General features: G+C 40.0%; 1 protein-coding gene across 6 annotated transcripts in view; it reads left to right on the top strand.

The window, feature by feature from the left end:
• The window catches only part of AK3 (adenylate kinase 3), a 38,414-nt gene extending 16,112 nt beyond the window's left edge, over positions 1-22,302 (top strand). For 3 of the 6 annotated variants that reach the window (XM_011988368.1, XM_011988369.1, XM_011988364.1), the window contains exons 2-5: positions 9,625-9,744; positions 14,475-14,647; positions 15,248-15,366; positions 20,373-22,302. In XM_011988368.1, coding sequence (XP_011843758.1) covers positions 9,684-9,744; positions 14,475-14,647; positions 15,248-15,366; positions 20,373-20,493 — 474 coding nt within the window. In that variant the 5' untranslated portion in view covers positions 9,625-9,683 and the 3' untranslated portion in view covers positions 20,494-22,302. Of the gene's footprint in view, positions 1-5,061; positions 6,635-9,624; positions 9,745-14,474; positions 14,648-15,247; positions 15,371-20,372 lie in introns of those variants that run through there. The other 3 variants (XM_011988367.1, XM_011988365.1, XM_011988366.1) reach the window with 3 other exon arrangements.
• Positions 22,303-23,362: the final 1,060 nt, after the last annotated feature.

The following is a 23,362-nucleotide window of genomic DNA, read 5'->3' as shown; positions in this document are numbered from 1 at the left end:
AGAGAGAGAGAGAGAGAACTGTTATTTACAGTTTGGTCAGGTCCCTCTTTTGTGCTTCATAACTGCTCAAACAGTAAGTTTGAATAAGCTTATTCAGATATGAGGTGTGGTTGATTTGGGTAACATGAACTTTAAAGGGAGCTACAGAATTTAAAATGACTTTTTATGTAATATAAAGGTTTATTTCTCATACTAATGTCTCCATGTTTTAGGATTTCTAGTTATTATCCTCAAAAGTTGGTTTTGAGTTTCCCTTTCTCTAACCTTCTTTTCTTATTTTTGTGTATAACATTGTAGAAAATTAGCTTATTATAAATAATTTACTTTTGAACTGCCTTTTGTGTTTTGTGGAAGTGCCCAAATTTGTTAATTTTTGAATCAAAAAAGGAAATATAGTTGGCTTTGAACAACTTCCGGGTTAGGGCTGCTGATTCCTAGTGTAGTCGAAAATCCACGTGTAACTTCTGACATCCCCAAAACTTAAATATCCTACCGTTGACCAGAAGCCTTACCAATGACATACACAATTGATTCACACATATTTTATATGATATATGTATTGTATACTGTATTCTTATAATAAAGCAAGCGAGAGAAAAGAAAATGTTATTAAGAAATTATCAGCCATGTGCAGTGTCTCATGCCTGTAATCCTAGCACTTTGGGAGACCAAGATGGGAGGATCACAAGACTCCATCTCTACAAAAAATAAAAAAAATATTAGCCGGGCATTGTGGCGTGTGCCTGTTTTCCCAGCTACTTGGGAGGTTGAGGTGGGAGGATCACTTGAACCCAGCAAATCGAAGCTTCAGTGAGCTATGATCACACCACTGCAGTCCAGCATGGGTGTCAGAGCGAGACCCTGTCTCTAAAAACGAAAATCATAAGAAAAGAAAATATATTTACTGTTTGTTAAATGGAAGCGGATCATCATAAAGATCTTCATCCCCATTGTCTTCATGTCAAGTAGACTGAGGAAGAGGAGGGGTCAGTTTTGTTGTCTCAAGGGTGGCAGAGGCACATGTGGACCCATGCAGTTCAAACCCATGTCGTTCAGGGGTCCACTCTAGAATTTTTATGAGGAGTCTGTTAAGATGTAATATTAAATGTAGGTAATCAAATGGATAAAACTTTACCATATCTCCAGAGAACATGCTGGTTAAGAGTCTTTGCATATAATTTTGGGAGGGGGTAAATATATTTGAAAGGTAGTATGCAAACTGCTTAGACTCGGAATTAGGGAGTTAAGTCTTTTTTTTTTTTAATAAGCTTCAACTGAAGCATTATAGGCTCCAGGTTTTAATAAATATTGTGGATAAATGCTTATTGATATAGAAAGTTCATCATATATATACCATGAAGTACTGTGCAGCCATAAAAAAGAACAAGATTATGTCCTTTGCGGGGACATGGATGAAGCTGGAGGCCATTATCCTTAGCAAACTAACGCAGGAAGAGAAAACCAAATACCTCATGTTCTCACTTATAAGTGGGAGCTAAATGATGAGAACACATGGACACATAGAGGGGAACAATTCACACTGGGACCTTTCAGAGGATAGAGGCAGGGAGGAGGGAGAGGATCAGGAAAAATAACTAATGGGTACTAGGCTTAATACCTGGGTGATGAAATAGTCTGTACAACCAACTCCCACGACACAAGTTCACCCGTGTAACAAACCTGCACATGTACCCCTGAAAATATAATAAAAATTATAAAACAACAAGAACAATAAAATAAAAACACTTTACATTTGAGAAAGAGTGACAATATCAGTAGCTAAAACCAACATCAACAGTTACAAGACTATCCTTTCAGCCAAGTAAGGCAATCAAAAGATGCACAGATCAGGTAGCAGTCTTGATCAGTCAGGCATTCAAACTGGGTCCATAATGATCAAAGTGAAAGTTCACAGAGCAATTATAATTGAGAAGGTAAAAACTCATGTAACTTCCATTCAATACTGCAATTTAAAAATAGATTTTTTCACAATAACCGTATACAAGATGATATATTTAACACATAAAACAAAAGAGAAAAATAACAGTTCTTTCTCATCACACAAAAATCTCTTTGGAATGTTAAAGATAATCTATTCTCAATGTCTTTCTTGTTCTAATTAAATCATACAAACATAAAAAAAGTTCGCGATAAATGAAAAACAGATTATTAGACTACACGTAGGATTATCTATCTATATGTTAAGAAAACTAAAAAATACCTGGTTTTTGTTTTGTTTTTGTTTTTCCTGAGACAAGGTCTTGCTCTGTCACCAAGTCTGGAGTGCAGTAGTGCGATCATGGCTCACTGCAGCCTTGACCTCCTGGGCTCAAGCAATCCTTTCACCTCAGTTTCCTGAATAGCTGGGACCACAGGCAATGAAAATTTTCATATTATCATTAACAATAATTATCTCTGAGTAGTGATGAGACTATGAGTATTTTTTAATTTTTTTTCTTACTGGGAATTTTTCATCTGTTCTATTTTTTAAAAAACAACATCGATTTAATTCACATACCATACAATTACTCCTTGTAAAGTGATTTTTAGTGTATCCAAAGTTGTGAAACCATCACCTCTGTCAATTTTAGAACATTTTTATCGCTCCAAAAAGAAACCCTGTTCTCATTAGCAGTCGTTACCCATTTCTCCCCAACCCTCCCAGCCTTTGGCAACTACTAATCTTCTTTCCATCTCTATAGATTTGCCTATTCTAAACATGTTATGCAAATGGAATCATACGATATGTAGTCTTTTGTGTCTTGCTTCTTTCACTGAGCATGTTTGAAGGTTCATCTATGCTGTAACATGTATCAGTACTTCATTTCTTTTTTTGCTGAATCATATTCCATTGTCTTGATATATCACGTTTTATTTATCTGTTCATCAGTTGATGGACATTTGAGTTGTTTCTACTTCTTGGTTTTTTTAAATAATGCCACTATGAACATTCATTTACAAGTTTTTGTGTAGACATATTTCTTTTTCTTTCTTTCTTTTTTTTTTTTTTTAAGAGACACAGTCTCTCTTTGTCACCCAGGCTGGAGTGCAGTGATGCAATCGTAACTCAACAGCAGCAGCCTTGAACTCCTAGGCCCAAGTGATCCTCCCACCTGAACCTCCCAAGTAGCTGGGACTACAGGTGTGCACCACCATGCCTGTATTTTTTTTGATTTAGATGTAGGGTCTTGCTGTGTTGCCCAGGTTGGTCAGGAGCTCTCAGGCTCGAGAAATCTTGCTGCCTTGACTTGCAAAATGTTGGGATTACAGGCATGAGCCACCATAGCTGGCCATATGTTTTTATTTCTCATGGGCATATAGCAAGGGGAGGAATTGCTATCTCTTATGGTAACTGTCTTTTTTTTTTTTTTTTTTTTTCCCCGAGACAGGGTCTTGCTCTGTCACCCAGGCTGGAGTACAGTTGTGTGATCATGGCTCACTGCAGCACTGAGCTCCTGGGCTCAAGTGATCCTCCTGCCTCAACCTCCTGAGTAACTGAAACTAGAAACACATGCCAAGCACCCAGCTAATTTAAACAATTTTATTTAAGCCGGGTGTGGTGGCTCATGCCTGTAATCCCAGCACTTTGGGAGGCAGAGGTGGGTGTATCACCCAAAGTCAGGAGTTCGAGACCAGCCTGACGAACATGGTGAAACACCATCTCTATTAAAAATACAAAATTAGCCAGGCGTGGTGGCACATGCCTGTAACCCCAGCTATGCGGGAGACTGAGGCAGGAGAATCACTTGAACCCAGGAGGCAGAAGTTGCAGTGAGCCAAGATAGTGCCATTGTGCTCCAGCCTGGGCAACAGGAGCAAAACTCCGTCTCAAAAACAAACAAACAAAATTTATTTGTAGAGATATGGTCTTGCTGTGTTGCCCAGGCTAGTCTTGAACTCCTAGCCTCAAGTGAAATTCCTGCTTTGGCCTCCCAAAGTGCTGGGATTGCAGGTGTGAGCCACCATGCAGGGCTTGGTAACTGTGTTCAACCTTTAAAAAAACTACCACACTGTTTTACAAATTGGCTGCACCACTTTATAATCCTACCAGCAATGTATGAGGGTTATAGTTTCTCGACATTCTTACCAACACTTGTTTTTATTTATTTTTTTGTTTGAGACACAGTTTCACTCTGTCGCCCAGGCTGGAGTGCAGTGGTGCGATTCAGTTCACTACAACCTCCGCCTCCCAGGTTCAAGCAATTCTCCTGCCTCAGCCTCCCTGGTAGCTGGGACTACAGGCATATGCCACCGCAGCCGGCTAATTTTTGTATTATTCGTAGAGACAGCGTTTCACCACGTTGGTCAGGATGGTCTCGAACTCCTGACCTCAAAGTGATCCACCTGCCTCGGCCTCCCAAAGTGCTGGGATTACAGGCATGAGCCACCGTGCCCGGCCTAACACTTGTTTTTAAAGGCATATATTGTTTTATTGTGCCTCACAGGTACTGTATTTTTTTTTTTTTTTTTTTTTTTTTTTTATAAATCTAAGTTTTGTGGCAACTCGGTGTCGAGCAAGGCTGTTGGCCCCGTTTTTCCAATATGTGCTCCTTTCCCATTTCTGTTTCACATTTTTGGTAACTTTTGCAATATTTAAAATATTTTCATTATTATCATATCTGTTAAAGTGATCTGTGATCAGTGATCTTTGATGTTACTATTGTAATTGTTTTGGGGTGCCATGAACTACACCCATGTAAGATGGCAAACTTAATTGATAAATGTTGTGTGTGTTCTGACTGCTCCACTAACCAGCCATTCCCTTGTCTGTCTCCCTCTCCTCGAGCCTCCCTATTCCCTGAGACACCACAATATTGAAATTAGGCCAATTAATAACCCTACAGTGACCTCTAAGTGTTCAAGTTAAAGGAAGAGAGTGGCACATCTTTCACTTTAAATCAAAAGCTAGAAATGATTAAGCTTAGCGAGGAAGACATGTTGAAAACCAAGACAGGCTGAAACTAGGCTTCTTGCACCAGTTAGCCAAGTTGTAAATGCAAAGGAAGACCTTGAAGGAAATTAAAAATGCTGCTCCAGTGAACACTGGAGCACAAGAAAGTGAAACAACCTTGTTGCTGATACGGAGAAAGCTTGAGTGGTTTAGATAGAAGATCAAACCAGCCACATCATCCCTTAAGCCAAAGCTCAATCCAGAGCAAGGCCCTAATTCTCTTCAATTCAGTGAAGGCTGAGAGATGTGTTGAAGCTGCAGGAGAAAAATTTGAAGCTACCAGAGGTTGGTTCATGAGGTTTAAGGAAAGAAGCTGTCTCTGTAACATGAAAGTGCAAGTGCTGATGCAGAAGCTGCAGCAAGTTATCCAGAAAAATCTAGCTAAGATCATTGATGAAGGTGTCTACACTAACAAACAGATTTTCAATGTAAACAAAACAGCCTTGCATTGGAAAAAGATGCCATCTAGGACTTCCATTGCTGAAGAGGAGAAGTCAGTGCTTGACTTCAAAGCTTCAAAGGACAGGCTGACTCTCTTGCTAGGGACTAATGCCGCTGGTGACTTTAAGTTGAAGCCAATGCTTATTTACCATTCCAGAAATCCTAGGGCCTTGAGAATTATCTAAATCTACTCTGCCTGTGCTCTGTAAATGGAATGACAAAGCCTGGATGACAGCACATCTGTTTATAGCATGGTTTACTGACTATTTGAAGCCCACTGTTGAGAACTATTGTTCAGAGAAAAAGATTCATTTGAAAATATTACTGCTCATTGACAATGCACCTGGTAACCCAAAAGCTCTGCTGGAGATACACAAGGAAATTCATGTTTTCATGCCTGCTGACATAACATCCATTCTGTAGCCCTTGGATCAAGGAGTAATTGCAACTGTCAAGTTTTATTATTTAAAAAATACATTTCATAAGGTTCAGCTGCTGTATAGATAGTGATTCCTCTGATGGATTTGGGCAAAGTAAATAGGGAAACTTAGGGAAAGGATGCGCCATTCTAGATGCCAGGAAGAACACTCATGATTCAGGAAGAAGGTCAAAGTGTCAACATTAACAGGAGTTTGGAAGAAGTTGATTCCAACCCTCATGGATGACTTTAAGGGGTTCAGGCCTTCAGTGTAGGAAGTAATTACACATATGGTGGAAACAGCAAGAGAACTGGAATTAGAAGTGGAGCCTGAAGATGTGACTGGATTGCTGCAATCTCATGATAAAACTTGAATGGATGAGGAGTTGCTTCTAATGAATGGGCAAAGAACGTGGTTTCTTGAGATAGAATCTAGTCCTGGTGAAGATGCTGTGAGCATTATTCAAATGGCAACAAAGGATTTAGAATATGACTTAAACTTAGTTGAAAAAGGAGCAGCGGGTTTGAGAGGATAGACTACAGTTTTGAAAGAAGTTCTACTGTGGATAAAATTCTATCCCACAACACTGCATGCATCAGAGAAGTTTTTGGTGAAAAGAAGAGTCAGTTGATGAGGCAGACTTTATTGTTGTCTTCTTTTACGCAATTGTCATAGCCACCTCATCGTTTAGCAACCTCTACCCTGATCAGTCAGCAGCCATCAGCCATGGAGGCAAGACCCTCCACCAGCAAAAAGATTGAGACTCGCTGAAGGCTCAGATGATCATTAACATTTTTTAGCAATAAAACTATTTTAAATTAAGGTAGGTACATTGTTATTTTAGACGTAATGCTATTGCACTTAATAGTCTACAATGTAATGTAAATATATAACTTTTATATGCACTGAGAAACCAAAAAATTTGTGTGACTCACATATTCATTTTATTGTGGTGGTCTGGAACCAAACCCACAATATCTCCAGGGTAGGCCTGTATGTGTCTTTTTGACTATAACCATGTTCGTGAATGTGAAGTGGTATCTCATTGTGGCTTTCATTTGATTTCCCTAATGATTAAGGATGTTGATCATGTGTTCATGCGCTTATTGGCCATTTGTATATCTTCTTTGAAGAAATGTGTATTCAGATCCTATGCCCATTTAAAATTTTTTTAAATTGTTGAGTTGTGAGAGTTCTTTAGATGTTCTAGATACAATTCCTTACCAGATACATGATTTGCAAAATTTCTCTTCCATCCCATGCTATGCATTGTCTTTTCACTTCTTTTCTTTTCTTTTCTCTTTTCTTTTCTTTTTTAAGAGATAGGGTTTCACCATGTTGGCTAGGCTGGTCTTGAACTCCTGACCTCAGGTGATCTGCCCACCTCAGCCTCCCAAAGTGCTGAGATTGCAGGCAGGAGCCACTGCACCCGTCCTCACTTTCTTAATGGTGTTTTTTGAAGCACAAAGTTTTTAATTTTAATGAAGTCTAATGTATCTATTTTTTTTCCTTTGTTAGTTGTGTTCTTGGTTTGATATCTAGAAACCATTGCCTAATGCATAGTGATGAAGATTTATATGTGTGTTTTCTGTTAAGAGTTTTTAGGCTGGACACAGTGGCTCACACCTGTAATCCCAGCACTTTGGGAGGCCAAGGCGGGCAGATCATGAGGTCAGGAGTTCAAGCCTGGCCAACATGGTGAAACCCTGTCTCTGCTAAAAATACAAAAATTGGCTGGGCATGGTGGTGGGCGCCTGTAATCCCAGCTGCTTGGGAGGCTGAGGCAAGAGAATGACTTGAACCTGGGAGGGGGAGTTGGCAGTGAGACAAGATTACATCATTGCACTTCAGCCTGGGCGACAAGAGTGAGACTCCATCTCAAAAAAAAAAAAAAAAAAAAGGTTTAGTAGCTTTAGCGCTTACATTTAGGTTTATGACCTATATTGAGTTAACTTGTATACATAGTAGAGGTCCAACTTCTTTCTTTTTCATCTGGATATTTATTTGTCCCAGGAGCATTTGTTAAAAAGACTACTTTTTCTTCATTTATTTTGGCATCCTATTAAAAATCAGTTTGCTATAAATTTTAAGGTTATTTCTGGACTTTCAATTCTATGTTTTTTTTTTTTTGTTTTTTGTTTTGAGACAGGGTCTCACTCTGTTGCCCAGGCTAGAGTGCAGTGGCATGATCATGGCTTACTGTAGCCTTGACCTCCTGGCTCAAGCAATCCGCCCGCGTCAGTCTCCTGAGCAGCTGAGACTATAGCCATGTGCCACCACACCCAGCTAATTTTTAAATCTTTTGTAGAGATGGGGTCTCACCATGTTGCCTAGACTGGTCTCAAACCCTTGGCTTTAGACATAGGTTTACTTCTTTTTTTCTGGATGCTTTTTATTTCCTTTTCTGGACTAATTGCCTTGGCTAGAATCTCTAATATTATATAGAAGTGGCAAGAGAATCTTTTCTTATGGCTTGTTCATATACTGATAAAATTAAGTACTTTATTAATTAACCCCATCTTCTAACCCATCTGTTGCAGCTGGTTGGGGATTTAGAAGAGGGCTTGGCCTGAAGAGTGAGAGGTGAGGGGAGAGGCCAATAACAGGTTTTTTTGGGAGTTGGCCCTAGAGAATTGCACGTTTTTACATTTTTTTTTTCCAAATGCTGTTGATGAGGTTGAAGCTCTCCCTCGCGAGAGCAGTGGTCCAAAGCCTGGAGACAAAGAAGTTCACACATTAATATAAGGCTGTTTCAGTGTGTCCTGAGCTCTACATCTACCAAACCCTCTTCTAAGTGCAGTCTGCAAATCCAGCAGCACACCTGCCACATGACAGCCTCTGTCCATGCAGTTACTGTTCTTAGTTAAAAGCCTAAAGTTTCATGAATCTGACAATTTAGAATCTGTTCTTGGTTAAAAATCTAAAGTTTCATGAATCTGACAATTTAGAATCTGTTTTGGGGTCAGTATGGCAATTCATACCAAGAGTTAGGAGAATGTTCATATATACCTTGACCCTTTAATCTGACATCTGGGAATTTATTCATTGCAAACAATCCCAAAGAGAAATAAAAAAAAAAAAAGAAAAGCAAAAAAAACAAGAGTCTTTGGTGATGAGGAAAAATCAAGACTAATTTACACAATTTAAATGTCCAACAGTACTGCTGTAATAAAGTGTATTTTTATATATTTATTTCTAAATATATTTGGAGTGTAATATCGTTACCTGAAACAACTATATAAAACTACTGAAAAGTATTTACTAAATAATGCTAAGTGACAAAAAGAACATAAAATTGTAGATATGCAGATTATGATGGTATTACAGTTCTGAAGGTATAGAAATAGTTTGGTAAGGGAACATGAAGAAATTAAAATGCTGTTGCATAAGAGTGACATATAGTTGTAGGTAATATTATTAAATTGTTCATAAATCATTTTCCAGAGTGTTTTGTTAATAAAAATATGACATAATCACAATGCTAATCTGGTTAAAAATGGAACTGTGTCACAATAGCAGCACCTGTTTTACAGGATTGGAAAAGTTTCTACAATAACATGATAGCAGGCATTTAAACTGAATCATTCAGAATAATGATGATTTCAAATTCTTATTTTAAAAGAAAATAATTTCAGCTATTTCATAGTTTTTTCTGGTAGAAAATAAAAGCCTTTGTTTTTATCAGAAAAGTTGGTGATGCACATTTTCACATAAGTATGCCATACAGACTTCCCCTTTGGGCAACTCATTCCGAGGTGCCTGGAATGGGATAAAACAAATGCACTTACTGATTTTTTTCCCCCTTTGCTGTAGAAATTGGCGTGTTAGCCAAGGCTTTCATTGACCAAGGGAAACTCATCCCAGATGATGTCATGACTCGGCTGGCCCTTCATGAGCTGAAAAATCTCACCCAGTATAGCTGGCTGTTGGATGGTAAGTGGAGTGTCGTGAGCATTTCACCTGCCCAAAATAATGAGTGCTGACAGGAGAATGAGCATTTCATGAGCTTCAGATGGACTTCAAGGATGGCGTTTGCAGGAGAGGGGTGCTTGGGACTATCCTGAAACCGGTCTTCTTCTCTGGGACCAGTTCTATATCCAAAGTGAAAGAGGGAAGTGAATTGCATGATTTTTAAGATCCCATCAGTTATAACTTTAGTTCCTTTCCCCTTTCTTTGATAATATTCTGTGATATGGGAGGATCACCACAGAAGAAGCAGGACCCAAGAGTAATTTACAATAATCTGTAAACTTTCTCTAGCCAGAGGTATGGCAGAATCCTTGAGGGTAGGTTGATTTTTAGTTTTGTTAATATAGAGAGGACACGAGATTTGTTTCAGTTGAGTCCAGAGTTCTCACTAAAACTGGGATAAACTTGGGATAAGCCTTTTCTTCAAGAAGATCTAAGTCATAATATCCTTTTTTGGAAGAGGGTAGCTAATCTAGTCTTCTCTCCTACTCAACCCCATTCACTCACCTTTGCACACAGGCATGCATGCACTCAGTGCTGCCCTCACCAAGCCCTGCAGCCCTGACTTGCTTGCTTTATCTAAGAAGGTTCTGAAGTCCTTGTCCTTGTGGAAAGTACATTCTAGTAGAAGACAAGTAGTAATCAAGTAAACAAAAACTTGGATAAGCCCAGATATAAGTGCTAAAAGGTAAATTAGAAGTTGATGTGGACCAGAAGCAGTAGTTCACGCCTGTAATTCCAACACTTTGGGAGGCCAAGGTGGGTGGATCACCTGAGGTCAGGAGTTCAAGACCAGCCTGGCCAACATGGTGAAACCCCATCTCTACTAAAAATACAAAAATTAGCCGGGCGTGATGGCGCACACCTGTAACCCCAGCTGTTTGGGAGGCTGAGACAGGGGAATTGCTTGAACCAGGAGGCGAAACTTGCAGTGAAACGAGATCGCACCACTGCACTGCAGCCGGGGTGACAGAGCGAGACTCCGTCTCAGAAAAGAAAAAAAGAATTTGATGTGAACAGAGAGTAATGTAGTGGAGAGGTAGGCAGTTTTTTTTTTTTTCTTTTCAGTTGAGACAGTGCCTGGCTCTGTTGCCCAGGCTGGAGTGCAATGGCGTGATCTCTCACTGCAACCTCCTCCTCCCCAGTTCAAGTGATTCTCCTGCCTCAGCCTCCTGAGTAGCTGGGATTACAGGTGCCCACCGCCACACGTGGCTAATTTTTGTATTTTTAGTAGAGATAGGGTTTCACTATGTCAGCCAGACTGGTCTCAAACTCCTGGCCTCAAGTGATCTGCCCTCCAAAAGTGCTGGGATTACAAGTATGAGCCATCACACCTGGCCTCTTCCCCTTTTTAAAACAAAATATGTTGTATGGTTCAGAATTAAAAATTTTGTTTTAAAAAGTTTAATGAAAAATCTTGCTTCTTTATGAGATGGAAGGGGCTGAAAAACATTCCCGTTTGTGGGAGGTCTTGAGGAATGAGTAGGATTACATGGGTGGAGAGACAGGTCATCTTTGGCAGCAGGAAGAAGGTAAACTAAGGTAGGTTGGTGATGCTGCCCCAGGAAAGTGTCAAGTCATGCATGACACCAACCCACAGTAAGCAGTAAGGGTCTCGGGGGAAAGCCAAAGACTGAGCCAGATGGGACAGGCCGGGAATGTGAAGCACTAATGTTTGTGATTTTGTCATTGTTCTATTGCAAAAATACCTTTTCCTTTTAAAAAATTAAGAAAGTTGTAAATGTTTCACAGAGAGGCTCAAAATCCTTAATGATCGCATCCTTTAGTAACAATTAGTTTTAATTTCTTGGTATGTAATTCATCAGGATTTTTTGTATAATTAGTGATTTAAAAACATATACATACACATTCAGAAATGTACAGTTGTCCCTCAGTAGCCTCAGGGGTATCGATTCCACCCACCTCCTGTGGATACCAAATCCATGCATGCTCAAGTTCCTTATATAAAATGGTGTAGTGTTTGCATGTAACATCTGCTTAGCCTCCGGTGTACTTTAAATCATCTCCAGATTTCTTGTAATATCTAATACAATGTAATTGCTATGTGAAGAGTTGTTATAATGTATTATTTAAGGAATAGTGACAAGAAAAATAAGTCTACATGTTCAGTACAGGTGCAACTATCCATTTTTTTTTTCTGAATACTTTTGATCTGAAGTTGGTTGAATGCCCAGATATGGAACCCACAGATGCTACTATATTTGGTATAAGATGTGAGTTAAGTTTCTAGCTCCCCTCCCCACAAGTAGTATCTAATATTGTTATATATATTTTTGTATAATACACACACACATACACATACTATGTTTTGCATTTTGCTTTTTCATTGAATAAATCTATATTTAACACATAGATTTGCCTCATGAAATAAAAGATGCATGGGCTTGCATTTTGTGTCTGTATCATAATTTGACTAATCTACTGAGGAACATTTGGGTAAGACAGCTTGTGTTCAAATTCCACTTCCATCACTTTGTGAGCTTTGTGAGCTAAAGTAAGTTACCTAGCCTCACTGTACCTCAGTTTCCTCATTCATAAAGTGGTAATAATAAAGTATATCTCTTAGGGTTGTTATGATGGTTAAAAGAAATGATCCTTGTAAAACATTTCACATACAGTACTTTGCATCTAGAAAGTGCTCAAGATTTAGCTGTTAAACTCCATTTATTATTATTAAATGTACTAAAATTGTTTTCACCAGGATGACTTACTTCAGTGTAAATTTTATAATATTTTTATTTTATAAAATTATATAGATTGAGATTTTGCCATTATAAGCTTTCTTTGGGGGCTATTATTTCTCCCAAATCCAGGTTTCCTGGGTATAGTTTTAGTCATTATCACTGTCATTTTAGCACATTATAAGGTCTATTTTTCCACATTTCATTGTTAATAAGAAAATGTAATTTTTCAGACATTATTTTTGCTGTAACAAATTATGCATGTGCAGTTTTAACTTTTTTTTTTTTTTTTTAAATGGAGACAGTGTTTTGCTCTGTCACCAGGCTGGAGTACAGCAGTGTCATCATGGCTTATTGCAGCCTTGATCTCCTGAGCTCAGGCGATCCTCCTGCCTCAGCCTTCTGAGTAGCTGGGACCACAGGCATGTGCCACTATGCCCTGCTAATTTTGTTGATGTTTTTATTTATGGAGAAGGGGTCTTGCTATGTTGCCCAGGCTGGTCTCAAACTCCTGGGCTCAAGGAATCCTCCTGCCTTAGCCTCTCAAAGTGCTGGTATTACAGGTGTGAGCCACCATGCCTGGCCTAACTTTTGTCATTTTTGAAAATATATTATTTTGGCCGGGCGCGGTGGCTCAAGCCTGTAATCCCAGCACTTTGGGAGGCCGAGACGGGCGGATCACGAGGTCAGGAGATCGAGACCATCCAGGCTAACATGGTGAAACCCCGTCTCTACTAAAAAATACAAAAAACTAGCTGGGTGAGGTGGCGGGCGCCTGTAGTCCCAGCTACGTGGGAGGCTGAGGCAGGAGAATGGCATAAACCTGGGAGGCGGAGCTTGCAGTGAGCTGAGATCCAGCCACTGCACTCCAGCCTGGGCTACAGAGCAAGACTCTGTCTCAAAAAAAAAAAAAAAGAAAAAAAAGAAAATATATTATTTCTACTAATTTTAATTTTTTTCTGGTATTCTGGACAAAATGTCCTTAGTAACAACATTGCAAAGTCAAAAGTTTGTGATCAAAGTATTATTTTAAATTCCCTAATATGTTTGGGTGTATTTCTGAATTCACTCATCAGGTACATTTGCCTGTCTATTTTTGAACTACATTGTTTAGCTATGTAACACATCTGCTTATCTGTTAGGGTTTTGAGCTTTTGCATTAATAGTGTTTCTTTAGCTGGACTTTAGTTTCATTTTGTCGTATTTCAGAAATAGCCTCTGGAGTGTTTGTTTGTTTGTTTGTTTTTGAGAAGGAGTCTCGCTCTGTCACCCAGGCAGAGTGCAATGGTGCGATCTTGGTTCACTGCAACCTCCCTCCCGGGTTCAAGCGATTCTCCCACCTCAGCCTCCCAACTAGTTGGGATTACAGGCACCTGCCATCATGCATGGCTAATTTTTGTATTTTTTTAGAGATGAGATTTCACCATGTTGGCTAGGCTGGTCTTGAACTCCTGACCTCAGGTGATCCGCCCTCCTCGGCCTCCCAAAATACTGGGATTACAGGCGTGAGCCACTGCACCTGGCCAGCCTCTGGAATTTGAGTGAAGATCATGAGTTCAGTTTGAGTTTAAAGGCAGGAAAAGTCCTGTGTCCCAGTTAGAGGTAGCAGGCAGGAGGAATTCTTTGTTATTTGGGTGAGGGTCAGCCTTTTGTTCTATTCAGGCCTTAAAATTGATTAGATAAGGCCCACCCATATTAGGAAGGGCAATATACTTTATCAGTCTGCCTATTTACATGATAATTTCATAGTAAGAGCAGCCTGACAGATATACCCAGAATAATATTTGCCAAATATCTGGGCACTCATGCCCTCGTCAAGTTGACAGGTCACCATCACAGTTGCACTGCAGCTGTGATCAGCCTGCCTGGTGAGCCTCATTCCTTTTGTTCAGATTGTCCAACATTAATGCTTTCTTTTTCTTTCTTCTGTCTCCACCTCCCCCTCCACCTATACTTCCTTTCTTTTTTCTTTTTCTTTTTTACTTTATAAAGGTTTTCCAAGGACCCTTGCACAGGCAGAAGCCCTAGACAGAGCTTATCAAATCGACACAGTGATTAACCTGAATGTGCCCTTTGAGGTCATTAAACAACGCCTTACTGCTCGCTGGATTCATCCCGCCAGTGGCCGAGTCTACAACATTGAATTCAACCCTCCCAAAACTGTGGTGAGTAGTTGTTGTGGCACTGTCATATAGCATACTGTCCCTGAGTCCTCTTGCCCTAACAGACATAAGTTTAGTGAACTTGGAAATCTTCTGCCAGACCAAAACTCCCGAGGGTATATTCTCAGGTTACTTGGTATCGTTGACTGATATAGTCCACTGAGCTTGGTGCTAAAGGTGCCCCAGGAGCAACAGGGGTTTGTTACTCATTCAAAAACATTTGTTGATTTCCTACTCTGCCAAGGAGTGTGTTAGGAGTTGGGCTGATAGAGATTCATAACACCTTGGTTTATTTAGGACTTGCAGTTAAAATTCCCAGTTTATAGCTGAATCTTTTTGTATATATACGAACTTACTTAGAGGCTGCTTAGAAAACCTTTTACTCTAAGGCTAAAGTGACTGATAACTGTGGAAATGAAACTGGCATCCCCTGCTTCTGTTGCGATGATTTCTCTTGAGGTTGAATTCCATTTATTTAAAAGTTAGCACATTTTTGTGCTTGGCAATTGCACAGAGATATTTGTTTAAAAATAATTGAACTGCTTATGAAAATATCCTTCAGAAATATGATATCTGATACTAGTCTCTTCTAATCCTGTTTAGGGCATTGATGACCTGACTGGGGAGCCTCTCATTCAGCGTGAGGATGATAAACCAGAGACGGTTATCAAGAGACTAAAGGCTTATGAAGACCAAACAAAGCCAGTCCTGGAATATTACCAGTGAGTTTTTGCTTTTCAGAACTTCTCTTGCATAGTGGTGCACTAAGTCTAGTTTTGATTTTCCTTCCTCTACAGCTGAAATGCTAAAATGCCAAAAGGCCCAGTTCACATGGGCTTAAGTAATAAAGGAAATACATTAACTTGTGTAACAGAAGTCCAGAAGGTAAGTTGGGCTTCAGTCACACCTGGGTTTGATCAGTGTAGCCATTCTCTTGGTTTTGCCTTCCTGTGTGTATTGGCTTTGTCCTTAGGCTTCCTGCATGGTAGCAGACATTTGCAGGAACAGCCAGGGCTTCCTTTTCTATGAAGGGCTGAGGGGTAACCTTTCCTCCAGTGAATAGAAGCCCAGAGCACCACTCAGATGGAGCCAGCTTGAACTGCAGTCAGGGAATGCCTGGCACTCACTGTTACAGGCTTGGGTTACTGCCCACTGCAGAACCAGTCATTGGGGTGGGAATGATTACACTAATTACACTGACCAGTCCACATCTAGAGTTGGTAGTGCGACAGTCTCACCCAAACTCTGCTATGTGCAGATGTTCCGCAATTTACAATGAAATTACGTCCTGATAAATCCATTGTAATTTGAAAATACCAAGCACCATAACTTAGCCTGCCTTAAACGTGCTCAGAACACTTAGATTAGCCTACAGTTGGGCGAAATCATCTAACACAAATCCTGTTTTGTAATAAAGTGTTGAATATCTCACATAATTTGCTGAATATTGTACTGAAATTGAAAAGCAGAATGGTCGTACAGGTGCTTGAGGTACAATTTCTACTGAATGCATGTTGCTTTCGCACCATCATAAAACTGAAAAATCCTGCGTTGAATCATTGTAAGCTGGGAATCGTTGGTAGCGGAGGGAGGGCTGGAATGAATGCTGGGAAGGCAAACCTAATATTGCCCACCACATTTGCCAATACAGGATGCTATGGTGTGGAAGAATGTCAGATGGCGGCTAATCCCTCTGACTCTGTAATTGGCTAGCAGTCTTTAAAAGCTTACATTTTAACATTGTTTTGTCTGCAACACATACAGGAACTGTACTGAATGAGTATTTGACTTAGGCTAAGAAATAGTCCAGTTTTCTTACTGAGCCTTCCCACTTCTTACAGAGGATTTACTGCCTCCCCTTTCATTTGTGTACTTACTGAATACTGATCCTGATCAGGGCAGAACAGTATCATAGGCAGAACACAGACTCTGAAGCCAGAATACCTAAGTTCAAGTCCCAGCTCACCATCTTCACCTTCACCTTCTGCTTAACCTCTGCCTGTTTTTTCCTCTATAAATTGGGGAAGAGAATAAAGGGTTAAAAGATTAATATGGGTAACTTTCTATGACACATAGAAAGCACTATAGAAATGTTAGCTATTATTATTGTTGTTGTAATAGGGCACGTATGCAGTAAAAATCTGAAGCAACCATTTCCAAACATTTATTTATTTATTTATTTATTTATTTATTTATTTATTTATTTTAGAGACAGAGTCTCACTCTGTCACCCAGGCTGGAGTGCAGTGGTTCTATCATAGTTCACTGCAGCCTTGAACTCCTGGGCTCCAGCAATTCTCCTGTCTCAGCCTCCCAAGTAGCCAGGACTACAGGCCCGTGCCACCACACCTGGCCAATTAAAAAAATTTTTTTTTAGAGATGGGCCTCTTGCCATGTTGCACGGGCTAGTCTCAAACTCCTGGCTTCAAGCAACCCTCGTGCCTCGGCCTCCCAAAGCATTGGGATTACAGGTATAAGCCACCATGCCTGACCTTTCAAACCGTCTTAATTGTTTCTGGAGCATAAAATTACGTTGGCAAACCACTTTTTATAGTAACTGTTACTATAATTTTGTCATTTGTTTAATGAGACTGGTTCTGAAAATTACCATCTCTTTTGCCCTAGGCAAGCTATTTAACCTCCATGCTGCAAATCCCTTATTTGTAAAGTCAGGCAATATTAAACAGCATCTGCTTTACAGGGTTGTTAAAGGAATTAAGTGAGAGATCCTGGGAAGTCCTACAACAGCCCTGGTGTCTATTAAATCATTCATTGTCAGCAATTATTGTTTACTCTCTTGACACTGTGGTAGGCCCTTGGTCCACATGGACAATTAGATCCAGTCCCTGTCAGGCTCCAAGAAACTATGTATGTGGGTGAGGTGGGGAGCTGGGTAAACAGTATTTATCATACAATGTGATATGTGCTTATATTAACTAAGAACCTAATTCACACCAGCTTAAGCAAAAGGGGAATTTATTGGTAATATAACTAAAAAGTCACAGATAGATGATGGGTCCAGGTGTTCAAAAACACCTATCATCAGGCCTCAGTCACTCAACTCCATTGTTCTGTGTTGGCTTCAGTCTCAGGTGTGCCGTCCCTGTGTAGCAGCCCCTCAGCTTTCCAGTTTACCTCCTACTAGTCAGAAACCCCAGCAGCAAAGAGCCTCTTTTGCCAGCAAAAGTCTTGGGGTTGGCATTGATTAGCTCTGATCATGTCCATCCTTGAAGATGGGGAGTGGCGACAGTCTCTCCTGAACCTCGTCAACTGAGTTTGATGGAGAGGTTGTTTCCCAAAAGTAACCAGAGGAAGGGAGAATGCATTGTTGCTGGGCAGATAGCACCACCACTGCAAGGCTATGAATAGATAATCCCCCAATGCAGTGAAGTACCAGGGGTTGTTGGGATTTGTTCTGTCAAAATATCAAAATATGGGAAGGGGCCTGGGACGGTGGCTCATGCCTATAATCCCAGCACTTTGGGAGGCTAAGGCAAGAGGATCGAAGAGGCGGGAATTCAAGATCAACCTGGGCAACATGGTGAAACTCTGTCTCTACAAAACATAAAAAAAAAAAAAATTAGCCAGGCATGGTGGCACACCCCTATAGTCCCAGCTACTGGGGAGTCTGAGGTAAGAGGATTGCTTGGACCCAGCAGGTCGAGACTGCAGTGATCTCTGATTGCACCACTGCAGTCCAGAGTGCAGGTGTCAGAGTGAGACCCTGTCTCAAAAAAAAAAAAAAAAAAAGGTAGGAAGGGCAGTCGAGGAAGGCTGCGAAGATGAAGGGAATAATGCGGGTCCTTATCTTAGGAGATATCTGAGAGTCTTTCTAGGCTGCTTCTGGCTTTTGCTGCCTCTTGCTGTTAATTCAAGCTTTTGCTTTTGCTTTCTCTTCTCTCTCTCTCTCTTTCTCTCTCTCTCTCTCTCTCTTTCTTTTTTGAGACAGAGTCTCACTCTGTCAGGCTAGAGTGCAGTGGTGCCATCTCAGTTCACTGCAGCCTCTGCATCCCAGGTTCAAGCGATTCTCGTGCCTCAGCCTCCCCAGTAGCTAGGACTACAGGCGTGTGCCACCATGCACAGCTAATTTTTGTATTTTTAGTAGAGACGGGGTTTTGCCATGTTGGCCAGGCTGGTCTTGAACTCCTGACCTCAAGTGATCCACCCTCCTTGGCCTTCCAAAGTGCTGGGATTACAGACGTGAGCCACCACACCTGGCCTAATTCAAGCTTTTCATTCTCAGCTCCCACACATAGAACTAGGGCGAGACTTAACTAAAAACTGAAAGTTTATTTGCAAGAATGTTAGTAATAGTCAGCATTGTTATTTAAAAATGCTGATGGTTGTGTTGTTGGTTGTTTTAGAAAAAAACTCTTAGCTGTGGGACATTGTAATTGGTCTATGTTTACAAACAACACGATGCCCTTACTCTTTGGAGGACCAGTTGTTGAAGCTGGTTCCATTTTATTACACAGAAATTAAAATGACAAATGTTCACCCATGATTTAGGATCAAATAGGTGCCTGCAATTGTGCCCTCAGTAATTAACCCACTTGTGACACTGGTTTGATTTTTAAAGTGGCTCTTCAAGAGGCTTACAACAGTTAAGAAGCTTACTTCCTTGAAAGTTGTACCAGGTGCCAGTGAATTTAGAAGCAGGGGGGTTTCTCATACCCTAAGAATGCTATATTTGCATAATTTCCCTCCTTAGCAGATGTTTCTTACCAAGAAAACAGTGGGTGATATTTAAGTTAACTGTGGCGAATTTTATGAGGTATCAAGAAGGAATGCTTTTGTCCTTAGTGAAACCCCTGAAAACCTAGTAAGAAGGGCTGCAAAGGTATGAGGGATCCTGTTTTCATAAAGTAATAAGCCAGAGTTCTTAGGTTGCCCTTTTGCAGCCTTTAAACCAGTGTGTATATGTGTAGGTGTACACATGGGCTAGACGAGGGGTGTTAGCAAGAGGAATGCCAGAATCTCTGGAGGGAATCTGTGTGGCTTGAAAAGCAACCCCAGGATTCTGATTCTCACTCCTCACCATATTATCCATAGGAAACTGGAGTAAATAAAATAGACTTTGGCTGCTGGTCTAGTGACAAGCTAGACAAATCTGCCTGTGGAGAAATGAAGACAGTCAATAGGAAACCCAGTAAAACCAACACCTTTTATTCCCCTTTCTGTTAAAATTCAGAAGAGTGGAGTAGAGGAAAAAATAAACGTTGGCCTAGGCAAAAAGGAAAGATACTCAAGTATTAGAAAGTAGCTTTTGCAAAGGAGTTAAGTAGAAAAAAAAAGCTGACGGGTGTTCTGGTATCTTAACAGGTTCTGTTTGGAAATGTACTACCAACTTGGTGATTTGGGCTGTTACATTACAAAGAGATGTTTTTAACAGTAAAATAAGAAAATTTGAGCTTTGGAAAGGATTAAACAAACTATTATATGTAAAGCATGTAACACAGCCTTTGACACACAGTGCATGCTCAATAAATAAAATAAATGATAGGTGCTGTTATTTTTTTAAGCACCCATTTATGTAAGCCAGAGAGCACAACTGAAACTAAAATCTAAATTTTCCAATGCCTGGCCAAGTGCCTTTGTCTCCTGGTTACACAAACCCATACTTACCAAGACTCCTAAATCTACATTATCATCGTTTACAGAAAAGCTTTGAAAGAGCTTATTAGGAAGACTCAGACCTGTGTTTGTTTGTTTTTTGTTTCATCTTTAGGAAAAAAGGAGTGTTGGAAACATTCTCCGGAACAGAAACTAATAAGATTTGGCCTTATGTGTATGCTTTCCTACAAACTAAAGTTCCACAAACAAGCCAGAAAGCTTCAGTTACTCCATGAGGAGAAATGTGTGTAACTATTAATAGTAAGATGGGCAAACCTCCTAGTCCTTCCATTTAGAAGCTGCTTTTCCTAAGACTTCCAGTATGTATGAATTCTTTGAAAATTATATTACTTTTATTTCTATTGATTTTATTCTGGATACTAAGGATGTGCCAAATGAGTCGGATACTAAGATTCATCCTTTGAAATCATCTGGTGTTTTATGCAGTTATCCTCAAAAACATCAGCGATGTCTGAACTTTTCAAACATCTGTTAGAGCAAAATTGAAAGAGCATTTGGTAGTAGTCTTTTTGTTCAGTTAACAAGTGGTTGATAAAGTTTCCATACTTTTCTGGAAAAGTTTAAAAAAAGTTACATGTCATTGGAGAAAATATATAGTCAGAAATTTTTGCATAGATTGATGCCAAAAAAGACATTTCTAGCATTGTGGAACATGGTGAGACACTATATAAAATTCCAGAAAGAAAGCAACTGGATTTACAGATTTATTGTGAGACACAAATTCACTGCTGCCTTTACACTAAGAAATGTATATGTTAACCATATATGCTGTATTTATTTTGTTAAGCATACTTTTAGTTTACTCAGAATTTTCAATTTGCTATAAAAATGTATCAATTAGCATATAGAAAAATATTACTTTAAGATGACTTGTTTCCTTTGAAAATACGTATGTACTGAGGGTTATGATTTATGTCAGAAATTGACATAAGTGCTTTTACAAGCACCAAAGTTGAATGAATTTTCAACAAAATGTAATTCAAGTCTATGTTTTCAGATGTGACTCAGGTTAAGAAATGTGTTTTAGGATCTACTTGCTGGTTTTTCTTTTTGATCCAAATGTATGATCTGCCCTGATAAATAACAAGTTATAGTACCATCTCCCCCGCCAAAAAAAAAGAAAGAAAAGAAAAAAGAGAAAACCTGTGGCACTATGTAAATAAAGTAAGCATACTTTGTCGTTAGTGAATAGATGAGGCATGCCCGGGAAATGCTCCCTTGGCATAAATAGCAATCAATCATAATTAGTAAACAAGTGTACCAATAAAAAGAATTTACATGATAGGTTAACAAGGACCAGGAAAGTAAGTGAGTTTCCTGAAGGAGTTCTTTGTTCCTGATCAAATAAATCTGTACCTGTTAGCATTCACTGCCACCATATTTTAAGGAGAAAGAACTCTATTGGCGTCATCTGAGCAGCCATTTAAAAACTGGAATCTAAAGGATGGTTGCTGATGTACTGTGTGGTCTGGTAGAAGTGGGGAAATATGAGAGGTGGAGGAAAAATTTGATTATGTCTTCCATGGCATATTTACTCTTACTTTACTTGATGCCAAGTCAAATGAAACAAGCCCTCTTACAAGCTGTTACTGCCTTTAAAAATCCGTTCCATTTTTTCCCCAGGTACTTAAAATACAAGTGCCAGTAAGTGGTTCTTATGTATTTTGGGGGAAAATTTTTATTTCCCTTTTCTTCTGATATTTAAAAAATTCATCAATCTTTCAAGATGAACCAAGGTTTTTTAAAAGAATTATAGTAAACACTTCATTCTTTATAAAACTTTCTATAATGCCTTATTTGAATGTTAATCTTAGGTGCTTTCTAAAAACTGTTGTGAAATACTAAACTTATGGATTATCACTAGGTTATCGGCATACATCAGTCTTTATCAGAATAAAATGAAATGTCGTAACTGCGGCTGTTGTGGTCCTTCGCAGGGCCTGCTCCATCCCACCTTCCTTTCTGCTGCCTGATGTCTCAATGGCTTCCGAATGACTGTTCTAATAAATGATCTTAAAACAGTCCAGGCCGGGCGCGGTGGCTCACGCCTGTAATCCCAGCACTTTGGGAGGCCGAGGCGGGAGGATCACGAGGTCAGGGGATCGAGACCATCCTGGCTAACACGGTGAAACCCCGTCTCTACTAAAAATGCAAAAAATTAGCCGGGCGAGGCGGCGGGCGCCTATAGTCCCAGCTACTCGGGAGGCTGAGGCAGGAGAATGGCGTGAACCCGGGAGGCGGAGCTTGCAGTGAGCCGAGATCGCGCCACTGCACTCCAGCCTGGGCGACTAAGCGAGAACCTGTCTCAAAAAAAAAAAAAAAAACAGTCCATAGGCTGGTTTTGGTTTATGCAATACTTCATCTCCTGCTATGGTAGCCGTGCCTGCCTTCATAATACCTTTAGGGGATCTGGAAATCAAAGTGAGGAGTGGAAGAACATGACTATGAGAATTAAGACTATTTCCTGTGACCATTCCCTCCCCACCCCCAAAACAGCCCAAAGTTTGCACATACATTCATTACTTTAGGAATGAATATGACTGCAATACAACTTTTTCTTTATTTTTTTTAGACAGGGCCTCACTCCATGGCCCAGACTGGAGTGCAGTGGCATAATTGGGTCACTGTAACCTTGAACTCCTGGGCTCAAGCGATTCTTCTACCTCAGCTTCCCAAGTAGCTGAAACTACAGGCGTGCACCACCATGCCTGGCTAATTTTATTTTTTGTAGAGATGGTGTCTTGATATGTTGCCCAGGTTCGTCTCCTGGCCTCAAACAATCTTCCCGATTCAGCTTCCCAAGTGCTGGGATTACAGGTGTAAGTCACTGCTCCCACCCAAAAAAATAATTCTGTAATGACTATCATTAAGATTTATGTACTACATGGAAATACATGTATGGAGCTGAATGCCATGGCTAGGAGAAACTATTATATTTTTGTTAAAAGCCAGTGAGAGGCTGGGCGCGGTGGCTCACACCTGTAATCCCAGCACTTTCGGAGGCCAAGGCGAGTGGATCATAAAGTCAGGAGATTGAGACCATCCTGGCCAACACAGTGAAACCCCATTTCTACTAAAATACAG

Source organism: Mandrillus leucophaeus, unplaced genomic scaffold, assembly GCF_000951045.1.
Source record: "Mandrillus leucophaeus isolate KB7577 unplaced genomic scaffold, Mleu.le_1.0 Scaffold329, whole genome shotgun sequence".
Classification (NCBI taxonomy): domain Eukaryota; kingdom Metazoa; phylum Chordata; class Mammalia; order Primates; family Cercopithecidae; genus Mandrillus; species Mandrillus leucophaeus.
The sequence above is the reverse complement of the archived record's forward strand: the minus strand, read 5'-3'. Positions and strand labels throughout refer to the sequence as shown.